The 12,222-nt window shown below is 35.9% G+C and overlaps 1 protein-coding gene and 1 non-coding gene across 2 annotated transcripts; both read right to left on the minus strand.

The window, feature by feature from the left end:
* Positions 1–238: 238 nt before the first annotated feature.
* On the minus strand, positions 239–781 carry LOC145627734 (uncharacterized). The gene has a single exon (XM_081680087.1). The coding sequence runs from the start codon at positions 779–781 to the stop codon at positions 239–241; it is 543 nt and encodes a 180-aa protein (XP_081536213.1).
* A 9,870-nt stretch (positions 782–10,651) lies between these two features.
* Positions 10,652–10,758, minus strand: LOC145629735 (small nucleolar RNA R71). Its single transcript, XR_014111884.1, has one exon. It is a non-coding gene; the product is annotated as a small nucleolar RNA R71 (small nucleolar RNA).
* Positions 10,759–12,222: the final 1,464 nt, after the last annotated feature.

Below are 12,222 nucleotides of genomic sequence, written 5' to 3' on the forward strand. Positions count from 1 at the left end.
CTTGGATTTGTTGTTTATCATAGAGCCAATTACCATTCGGTTGGTCTTTGATGGCCGTGATATTATTTCTCCAACGTCTAGCAATTGTACTGAGGTGAAAAAAGGAAGTGTTTCGATCCCCTTCCCTAATCCACTCAACTCTTGATTTTTGATACCACAACAACTCTTCTTGTTCAAGTACTTCATCTAGTTCCTTACGAAGCTTGGACTCAAACTTTATTAAATCTCGAGATTTCTGTTATGAGAGGCACCGTTGAACACCTGATATTCGGGCCAGAAGGTTTCTCTTTTTCTTGAAAATATAATGGAAAACTTCCTTATTCCATTCTTGAAGATCGTTTGCTATCTCTTTTAGTTGTGGGACAAGGGGTGCTGATTTACACCATTTACTCTCAAAAAATTCACGAAACTGTTCATGAGTAAGCCAAGCCGCTTGAAATTTAAATGGTTTATTTGTTGAGCCTATTGGGGCGAAACCATTTGGAGAGATAATGATCGGGCAATGGTCCGATGAAATAGCAGGAAGATTTTTTGCCGCCGCATTAGCAAAGCGTAAGCTCCAATCCCCATTACACAATGCTCTATCAAGTCTTGGACTAGTGTAAGTTTCAATAGAATTTCCTCTAGACCATGTGTGGTTAGGACCACTAAATTCGATTTCAATAAGTCCCACATTTTCCACCCATTCGTTAAATCTAGCCGCACGTCTCGAAGTTTCAGGGCAGCAGCTTGTACTACGCTCATGAGAAAAGCGAGTTTCATTAAAATCTCCGGCAACCATCCAAGGTTTATTATGAGTTCAAGCAAAATCACTTAGTTCCTTCCATAAATCCTGCCTTTTCATAGGATCGGGGCTAGCATAAACGGCCGTAAAGTACCAAGGTTGCTCTCCTACACGCTTAATATCCATGGTAATAAACTGATTATGCTTCATAATAGGTTCGACAGTCACAAGGTCTTGTTTCCAATAAATCCAAATTCCACCACTAAATCCCTGTGCATCAACTCTAGTATGACCATTGTAATTACAAATACTTGCAATTCTCTCCGCTTGTTTGCCATCCATATGAGTTTCAATAAGAGCAAACACTGTAGGTTTATTATTCCTAATTACTTCTTTTAAAGAGCTAGTAAAAGCATGACTACCCGCCCCTTGAACATTCCAAATCATGAAAGAAATAGGCAGAGAGTTTGGAGCTAAATTTGGCATGATGTCTTCCATTAAACGAGGAATATGAGGTAATGAACTTACATAAGCATTTGAGATTGGTCTCAATAAGCGGCTTTTTTCATTGGGGATCTGAAGATAGACCACCAATTCCATCGGTTCTGGGATCGGTTCCTCCCAAGACTCTAGTCTCACCTCCAAAACATTCGTCAGGGGGTCGGCTATGGCCAAATATGGTTTCTCCATTTGTTGTCCCACAAATAGGGTCTTGTCCGGTGGAATCATTAGTTGAATAACATCCGATGGTGGAGGTAATATGTGTGAGTTCCTTCTGTGTGGCATCGTTCGAACTAACTGCTACAACCTCTCTAATTTCCTCTGTTTCACTTCGTGTACTAGCTTCAGAAAAAATTGTTTGGGAATTTTCTTTTCCTTCTGATATGGCAATTTGTGGGCTATGACTTGGTTTTTTTTTGTTAATATTATTTGTGATCGGGGTCAATGGAAAGTTTGACTGGGAGCTTGCTTTATGTATTTTAGGTGAATCTTTTTTCTTATAAACAAATTTTCCACTTCCTCTATTTTCCTCATCTTTTTTCCCAAAGTTAAAGGAGGTATTATTTTTGGGAAGATTTTGGGATTGATCCCCAAGGTTTATTGTGGGAATATTATTATCCTCATTTGAGGAAGATAGACTCAAATCTTTGTTAGTTTGGCCACTTCCCAAATTTACAGCCGCGACATTATTATCTTTTTCCACTGATTCCTCCAAAATTCGATCTTCTTCCTCATTTATCGAAGCCAGAATTTCGAAATTTGATTTCCTGCCATTTTTTGAAAGGGTTTGACTCTGTTTAATAGGCTGATTTTGACCCTCTTTACCCATACCCGATCCTGGTTTCTCCACTCTCGGGTTTCTCTTACGACCCGGTTTTTTAACTAACATCCAATCACCATAGTAATCCATCTCCTCTGGCCTAGTTTTAGGCTCTATTCGCTGCTTTTCCACCCCTTCCATCTGACCATTGACATTATCAATTATCATAGTATCAGTGGGATGTTTCGAGGCACATTGATCCTCAACATGGCCAAGTTTGCCACACTTGTAACATAGCATTTTAATACCTTCATATTGTATTCTCCATATCTTTCCCTTCAACCAAAACTTAGACAGTAGGGGTTTCGAGAGGTCTATCTCCACACTCAAACGAGTAAATTGCCCCCTCTCAGCATATGTTGTAGATTTATCAACCCTTATGACTTTACCAATCTTTGCTCCAATTTTTTTTGAGAAATTCCTTATCAAAATATTCCACAGATAAATTCGGAATTCGAACCCAAGTAGTCAAGACATTGATGGAGGCTTCCTCCGGGATGAAGTTTGGAGTCCATTTCCTAATAGTGAGATACTTATCATCTATTAGCCAAGGCCCTTGAGTAAGCACATGATTGTAATCATCAACATTATTAAACCTTGCTATGAAGTATTTGCAGCCTATATCCGTGAGGATTAAGTCACCTTTCAGTTGCCACTTCTTCTTCAATCTTTTCATCAGACCCATGTAACCAAGACTGCCATCAAACATCCGTATAATGAGGGTGTTTTGCCAAGGTTTCCTCATAGCTTTCTTTTCCTCGCTCTTTGGTGAGAAGAATGATAGGGCATCTATCATTGTCTTCAATCCCTTCTGGTGCTTCATCATCATCAGATACATCATCATCATCTCCCTCTAATTGAATTCCCAAATCAGCCTGGGAAGCAATTTGGGTATCTCTCAGTAGATCCCTAAAGGACTTATTCACAGCACCAGGCAGAGGAGGCTGCGAGTGGCCTGTTCCAACCTTAGCAGCCGGAATTACACCATTAAGAGTGGGATTATTACCTAATTCTTAAACCTCCATATCAGTTCCAGCATCATCATTTCTGTTAAAGATGTATTGTGTAATTTTCCTTTTCGGTTTTTGTTGGATCTGACCAGTTGGTCAAGCAATTCAGGGGGGTTTTTGTGGGTTTCCTTCACAAGGATGGGTTTCGCCGAGAGCATTTCTTGTAAATTCATTTTTTTGAAAGTACTAAATTAAATAAGCACATCCAAACTTATTATAATTGTAATTCAAACCTATTATTTCTTACATTTTTGAATTAAACTTTCGTAAAAACGAGTGTGAGTGTGTGAGAAAGAAAATTGTGTTTGTCAAAAAAAGAGAAATAAAATTGTGACTTTATGTGGTACAGTGAGGGAGACTGGGAGAGGATGTTGGACTACAAGTCTACAACCCAAAACCAAGAGGCACCACATTTAATTTATAAAAATACAAAAAAAAAGATAAAAACAATTAAAACAAAAGATTAAAAATAATATAAAGGACAAATGTACAAGTCTATCGTCAATTGACTATAGTATTTATTGATACTAAATTATTCTTAGTCACGTACATACTTTATTACTCACATATATATAGTCATTGATAGAATATAAAACATATTTTAAGACCTCAATTATCAATTTAAGCTTTCGGTTGAGATGTCTTTTAACTTGATTTCAGAGCCAGCGTAACACAAAAGGTAATGGGTCCAACACTAGTAGAAAATAGCATTTTCGCACCGGTTCTAAATCGGCTTATCCCACCAGTTTTGAACCGGTGCTTATTTGAGGGATGGCAAAACCGGGTATTTTTGCCACCAATGGTAAGTGCACAATAGCATCGCTTAACCGGTGCCCATATTTGGTAATTAGCACCGGTTAACCAGTGCCCTTAATGTCCTTTTTTTTCACTTGAATTTATCTCCAAAATGTACCACCAGCCCACACCACCACATACCCCCACCACTAGCCCACAAACTGTACCACCACCCACTACCCAACCTCCACCAGAACCCCTACCCACCTAACCCACTACCTAACCTGTACCGCCACCCACTACCTAACCTCCACCAAAACCCCTACCCACCTAACCCTAACCTACAACCCAAATAAGCCCAGATCTACAACCCCAACCTTAACAAATTCGGCCAAACCAAAGCAAATCACCCCACCACCCACCTAAAACCACCGCCTTCGCAAATCACAACCCAAAAATTAACAAAAAAAGAAAAATTAACACAAACCAAAGAAAACCACCCACTACAACCCACCCAAACCTAACAACGACCTAGACCCACCTACCACAACCCTCCAAATACCAAGATGGACCACCACCCTAATCCTTACCCCGAACACAAACCATCCTCCACCACCACAATTTAACCAAATATCATCATCAAAAATAAAATAAATAAAAAAAAATCTCAAAAAACAAAATATAAGAAATAAAAAAGAGAACTTACCTTGAATTTCACCAAAACCCCCGAAATTTGCTTGAATTTGGGTTTTAAAGGTCGAATTCGACCATGAAAACTCTAGATCTAGAGTCATGGTCGAATTTAACCTGAAAACCTTTTGTTTCATCACGAGGAGAGAGAAAGTGTGAAAGAGGTGTTGTTGTTGATGTCGGTCTTGGTAGTGGTATTGTTGCGGCGATGGTTAGTGACAGTGGTGGTGGTGGTCGAAATAGGGGAAAGAAGAGGAGAGAAGGAGAAGATGAAAGAGAAGAAGAACGGGAAGGCCGGAGAAGAGAAGAGAACGAGAGAGAGCAGGATTAGAGAACAAGAGGGCCGGGGAGAGAGAGGAAGAGGAGGGAGGGGAGAGAGGAGAAAGAAGAGGAATAGGCTAGGGTTTGGTTTATGTATGAAGAAGAATTAAAGGGGTTTTTTTTTATTTAGAATTCCTGCGGTTCAAACCGGCGGCATTTCCCTAATTGGCACCGGTTTGGTTTGAATCGGTGTCATTTCTATTATACTAAATCCTGCCCATTTTTTTCCCCAACGGTTTTTACAAACCGGTGGCCTTTACTCGGTGCCCAATTATAATTTTCTACTAGAGCAACTCTCATCCACCCCCACTTTCAAGTGGAATATTTCGCGCAGGTATGCGAAGGGCCATGCTACATCAGGATAGAGTATAATTATTAAATTAAAAGGTAGTTAAATAAGAAACAAAATCCCTAAATAACAAGTATCCCAATCCCATTCTCAAACCAACAACTAAATTAATGCAATTTACCTTTGGTCTTTAGAGTGTTAGTTTATTTAGTGTGGAAATACTAGCCTTATTACTGCTTATCTTGCCAAATCCTAATAACCAAATTTATGATAGTTATAGTTTGCAAGTTTAATTTATTATCGTACTTCCTACAGATTAGTAGGGTTTATTTAAAAAATTAGGGGGAAAAAATAGACCTCTAAGTAGAGCTGTCAAAAGCTGACCCGACCCAAAATATCGAACCCGGTCATTAACCGACCCATCTGAGTCCAAAAAATGGTAACCCGAACCTGACCTGAAACCAACCCTATAACCAAGTTGACCCGAGTATTTGACACCTGTACCCGAACATGAACAAACCTAGAGATGACCCGACCCGAATGTAACCTGTAAATTATTGACTTGAACCGAACCCAATCTAAATCGAATTGACCCAAACTTGTTTTAACCCGTCAAAACCCGAATTTAACCTGACCTGTTACTAACCACCTGAATTCAATTTGATTTGTTCCAAACCCAACCCGAATAACCCGACGTGTTACTAACCCGACTCGAAATTCAACCTGGCATGTTCCAAACCCAACCCGAAATCAACACGACTTGTTATTGACCCGACTCAAATTCAATCCAACTTGTTATTGACTAAACCCAAATTTTACCCGACCTATTACTAACCCGACCCAAAATTCAACCCAATCTGTTACAAACCAGACCTGAAATCAACACGACTTTTTACTGACCCGAAAATGATAATTATCTGTTTATAGTTCGTAAGAATTTAGCCTATAATGATTGACAAAGGCATGTACATTATTGGATACATACAAATTCTTAAATGAACCTGGTTCACAATAATTTATTGTGGACCAGCAATATTAGAAACACTATGATTATTTTATTAATACAAAAAGTCACTATATTAAAATAAAGGTTATTGTGTTGAAATAAACGTTAGTGTGACAGTAAAAGTTATAAAAGGTTAATTTTTTTTTTTGGTAATGAAAATTTTAATATAATGGTCAATATGAATATTAAAGATCACTATGTTAAAATTGGATCACTATTCAATATAATGTTGTATTTTAAGTTCACAATAACATTAAAAGGTCACACAATTCTAAAGAAAAGGTTACTATGTTAAAAATAAGGTCACTATATTAAAATTAGATTTCATTATGTTCTATATAATGTCAGTTACATGTATATAAAACTTAGGTGCATAATAATATTATTGTGGACTAGATTCACACAAGATTTTTTTGTTGTATATATGCAGTTTTATTCATGGTGTTTTTTTAATTTTTTTTTTTTTTTAAAAAGTGGATTAAGACTTAAGTGTATGCCCTTATTTATCATTAATCATGCTTTCAATATTTTTGCCTAGGAGTCCGCAAACTCCCTCTTTGTTGCGAGTAACTCGTAACGGAGGAAGTATATATATATATATATATATATATATATATATATATATATATATATATATATATATATATATATATATATATACATATATATATATATATACATATATATATATATACATATATATATATATATACATATATATATATATATACATATATATATATATATATAGGGGAGGGATCCGGTAAGAACTCCTCCTTATATAAGAACCTTTTTCTTATGTAAGAACACCTTACTAAACTTTTTCATATGTTCTAAATTAATTTTTTTTGTTATGTTCTAAATATTTCCTATGTTCTAAATTTTTTTTTAGCTTATGTTCTAAATTTGTTGCTATATTCTAAATATTTTTTCAGCTTATATTCTAAATTTTTTCATATGTACTAAATTATTTTTTTAACTTATGTTCTAAATTTTTTCCTACGTTATAAATTAATTTTTCAAATTATGTTCTAATTTATTTTTCTTATGTTTTAAATTTTTGTTTGCTTATGTTCAAAATTTTTGCTATCTTCTAATTTTTTTTTCCAATGTTCTAAATTTTTCTGCTTATTTTCTAAATTTTTTTCCTATGTTCTAATTTCTTTTTTCTAATTTCTAAATATGAATTCCTTAAAATTACAAAAATGTCATTATTGAAGGATTATTTTAGATGGTTGGATCAAAACTATTAAAAGGTTGAGATTGGTTGTTATATAAGATTGAGTTCTTATATAGTGAGGGTTCTTACATGAACCCCTCTCTCTCTCTCACACACATGTGTTATATATATATATATATATATATATATATATATATATATATATTAACTTTTTTTTCTTGAGGAAATAAATATATATAATTAAATTGATACATAAAGGCTTAGATATATATAATAACTTTTTGTTTAAGGAAATAGATATATATTAAAACTTAGAACTTATTGTGCTAAATTTTTGTGGTCTATAAGATGATTAAGATTAATATAGTGTTTGGTTATTCCTAGCACATATAGATAAATGGTGGTTGATACAATTAAAAGCATATATTAAAAAAGTTACTCATAAAGTTGAATTGAGCAAGTATAATTGCTTAATCACACTTAGTTTTTCACTGATTGCTATTGATCAAATCTATAAATTTTGATTTTGCAATTCAAGGCATGTTCTCTTCAGATTATTTTCAGTTCAGTTCAATTCTTAATTTTCTTCTCACATAAAATATTCATTTCCCTTCAGTCAATCAAAACTGGCCCTAAAGAGGTTGATTTTTTTGATTTCTTGGTTTGTAAGTGTGTGTTGGTTTGAATATAGAATATAGATATAGCCGTGCTAATCTTTTTAACCAAGTGGATTAAATATACTTTAGTTTTAGATTTTTGCTCTCATTTGGTCAAGTAAATCCTTTAGTATTTGGGTGGTAAAGCCTTGTTATTGTCAAATAATGCCATTAAAAAAAAAAGTTAACTCGGATACGAACTTATAAAAAAAATAAATAAAAAACATAGATAATTTCAAATAAAATAAGTTTAGAAAAAAAAGTTTAGATAATTTCAAATAAAGTAACTTATTTAAATTTTCGAGTTTATTGTGTTTTATCTAAACTTATTTGAACATGTTATCTCGAACATGAACTTATTTGAAAGGGGGTGTTAAAAAAATATTTATGAAAATCGCCAACATTTGATGTAAAGGGACAATAGTACCCTTACTCTTTCTTTCTTTCTTTTTTCTCTCTTTGACCATCCACAAGGACCACAACCAATATTGCTGTCACCAACTACCCATATATCCACATTGGGCAGAGGTGATGGGCAGCGGCATCACAACACTGTAGGGAAGTGGCGACGGTGGTTTAAGTTTTGATACAATGAAGTGGTGATATGTCTATTTTATATAGTGTTTTACCCCTGTCCCTTGGTCATAACCGATAGTGTTTTTGGCTTTTTAGAGCCACTTTTATTACTAATTAGTGTTTTCTAGTGTTTTCGTAGTTTTGGTTGAGTTTTGTAGGAAATTGCACTTTTGGAGCATTTTCCCGGATTTTCATGGATCAACTACGGAAATTAGAGGAGCACGACCATGTTTGAAGCCCAAGGCCGATTAGAGTCATCAAGCCGGTGATTAAGGGCTCGGTAATCGGGATACCGAGGTATTTGGAGCGAATGATCAAGACCCTAAGTGGATATTCGGATTGGGCCGAAGAAATAAGCCCAATCGAAGTTCCAAGCCTCGAGGTGAAGCAAGGGCCCGTCGGGAAATCTTAGCTCGGTCGGGCGTGGCACGAGAGTGTGCTGGTGCGTGGCCAAAGGCGCGCCCGATCAGGCGAGCAGCTAGCTCGATCAGACGCGGATGTTTAGAAGAGTACGCGGAGAAAAAAGCGCCCGATCGGGCACGTGTTATTTTAAGGAGTTAATTTTCAGCGATTAAGTTTGTTTTAGTTTAGGATTCTTGCTTAGCATAAATACTTTTCTGTTAAGCAAGTTTAGTACCTTCTTTTACTCTTTCTTAATTCTTTCTTAGATTTTCTCTTTAATTAGCTTTTAGATTAGTTTCTCTCTCTCTTATACTTTGTTCTTAACTCTATTCTTAATTCCAGATTTCTTTGGTAACGATTTCTCTTCTCTTAATCTTAGTTATTTATTTTATTCCTTTGATCATGTCTTGTTTTAATGCTTTGATTAATTTAGTTTTTATTATGTGTGAGAAGTTTTTTTTAGGGTTTGTGGGGATCCATAAATAATATGAAGGGGTAATTTATTGTTGTTAATTGTCAATGCTAGATTAATTTCCTATTGATTGATTTAATGCTATGCGACTAGATTTGCGCAGATCTTTTATGCATGAGTTTAACAATATTGATTCGAGATTTGACAGATGAGAATTAATGTTTAGGTCTAGTTTCAATAGGCAGGTTAATTTATAAATGGTTAAGTCGAGATTCGAGAGATGAGATTTAATACTGGTAGATTAATTGTGTGATTGTAATACGTAGCGAAAGCCCTTTATGATCTGATTAATGTATGCGTTGATGATCGATTATTATGCTTTACCCTGGAATATTATTTATTGGTGAACCTATGCCCTAGGCCTTTTATTCCTAGTTTTCTCCTTATTCTTAGTCTTCGTAGTTTAGTTTCCTTTGATTATTATATTTTGGTTACTTTATAATCTAGATTATATTAATTAATTAGGAATAGAAAGACTCGTTTCTTTGTGGATTCGACCCTACTTCCCTATCTACATTATTTAGAGGATTTAGGAATTAATTTTGATTCAGGCGATACGACTTTACCCTGTCAAAATTTGGCGCCGTTGCCAGGGAAACGGTTTTATTTTCATTTCTGATTATTTTTTTGTAGTCTAGGTTATTTCTTTTTGTCTCAGAGAATGTTAGTTCTTTGAGGCAGGTCTCATATTTGCTTTTAGTTTTTTTGTTTATGCCCAGGTGTTCCAGATCAGGTTACATCCCATTCGATCCTGAGATCGAACGATCCTTCCATAGACAGAAGAATCTTTACAAGCAAATTCTGGCGGATTCTGGTGATAATAATAATTACCGAGATCCTCCCACTGATTCTAGCGATTCAGAGGTATCATCAGATCCAGAATCAGAGATGATGGCTCCAAAGAAGATAAGTGATTACTCACAACCAAAGCTTACAGATTTTCCACACCTTACTCCCACTCCGGCTCTTGATGGGGTACAGTTTGAGATTAAACCCCAATTTATAACGATTATAGAAAGGAAGCAATTTAGTTGAGCTAAGGGTGAAGACCCAAATCTTCATATTGCAGACTATTGTCAGTACTGTAATATCATCAGGCAAGCTAGGGTCACACAAGACTAAATCAGGGAGATTCTATTTCCTTTCTCTTTAACTAGAAAAGCCAAATTATGGTTTAATGGATTAAATAGAACTGCACTTGGTATAACTGACTGGGAAACTCTTGTTTTGAATTTTTATAACAAGTATTATCCAACAGAGAGAACAGCCGTACTACGGAGTCCAATTTAGAACTTTTCCCAAGAAGCCGATGAAACTTTATATGAGGCTTAGGAGAGGTTCAAGGACCTACAAAGAAAATGCCCCCACCGTAATTTGGCACAATGGCAGTTAATCCAAGCCTTTTACAATGGCATTGGCAATTCATCTAGAATAATCTTAGATTTTGCAGCTAGTGGGAGATTTATGAATCTTAATGTTGATGATGTAGGTCAGGTTATTGAAGATATGGCGATACATAATTCCCAATATGGGAATCCTAGAGGCTTTGCTAACAAGGGGAAGCATAGTGTTGACTCTATATCCTTTTTGCAAGCTCAATTAACCTCTATCTGCCAGAAATTAGATAATCTTAGCACTACTAATATAGCTAATGTTTCTGCAATTAATAATAATGCTAATGAGGCTTTCTGTGAAAATTGTGGAATTTTAGGTCATTGAGACCAAGATTGTAGGAGTTCCGTGGAGCAAGTTAATGCCTTTCAAGTTATAGGCAGAATAACCCATACTCCAACACCTACAATCCTGGGTACCGGAATCATCCATACCTCTCCTACCGGAGTACTAATGTTCAAAATCCACCACCACAAGAACCACAGGCGCCACAACAACAACAATAGAAATATTATTACCCCAATGCTGGCCAGAAGAACTAACCACAACAACCCTCCTCATCTTCCGACCCTTCTTTGGTAGAAATTAGAGCGATGCTGGTTAACATGCAGAAGCACATGGAGAGTAGAGATGCCCAAATTGATTCAATTCTAGCACACAATGAAACTGTAGATAATCAAATTGCGCAACTTTTCGCTACTCTACAAGCCCGCCAGCAGGGAGCTCTGCTAGCACAGCCGACCAGGCCTACGGATCAAGCCTATGCAATTACTCTAAGGAGTGGTTCAAACTATGAAGGGCCCCCTATGCCCAGAGATGATGAACCTTTTTTAATAAATAATGGTAATCTTGATTCCGTTAAACCAAACAATGTAGCTAATAGCCCCGCAGGGCTAAAGAGTAGTACTAATATATCTAATTCTACATTGCAGGGTACGACTCCAGGGAAGATGGCCACTCCAGATAAGAGCAATAATGCTCCAATGCCAGTTATCAAACTTCCATTCCCCAATCGTCACTAGAAAACAAATTTGGATAAGCAGTTTGGTAAGTTTTTGGAGATGGTAAAATATTTGAAGGTAACGGTTTCCTTCACTGAATTAATCACACAAATTCCTACGTATGCAAAATTTATGAAGGAAATATTGACAAGAAAAAGGTCTATTAGTGAGGTAGAGACAGTAGCTTTCACTGCAGAGTGTAGTGCCGTACTTCAAAATAAATCTCCACCTAAATTAAAAGATCCGGGTAGTTTTTCTATCCCTTGTCATATTGGAAATCTAATGATCGATAATGCATTGTGTGATTTGGGTGCTAGCGTCAGTGTTATGCCATTATCTGTGTGTTCCAAGTTAAAAATGGGTAAATTAAAAGTTACCAATATTACTCTACAAATGGCCGACCGTTCTTTCAAATACCCATTAGGTATTTTAGAGGATGTTCCTGTT

The sequence above is a fragment of the Chenopodium album genome, chromosome 4 (assembly GCF_948465745.1).
Source record: "Chenopodium album chromosome 4, dcCheAlbu1.1, whole genome shotgun sequence".
NCBI classification, from domain to species: Eukaryota; Viridiplantae; Streptophyta; class Magnoliopsida; order Caryophyllales; family Amaranthaceae; genus Chenopodium; species Chenopodium album.

Excerpts from the sequence above, each read along its gene's own strand:
- LOC145627734 (XM_081680087.1), bottom strand. The coding sequence starts at position 781 with ATGGTTGCCGGAGATTTTAATGAAACTCGCTTTTCTCATGAGCGTAGT.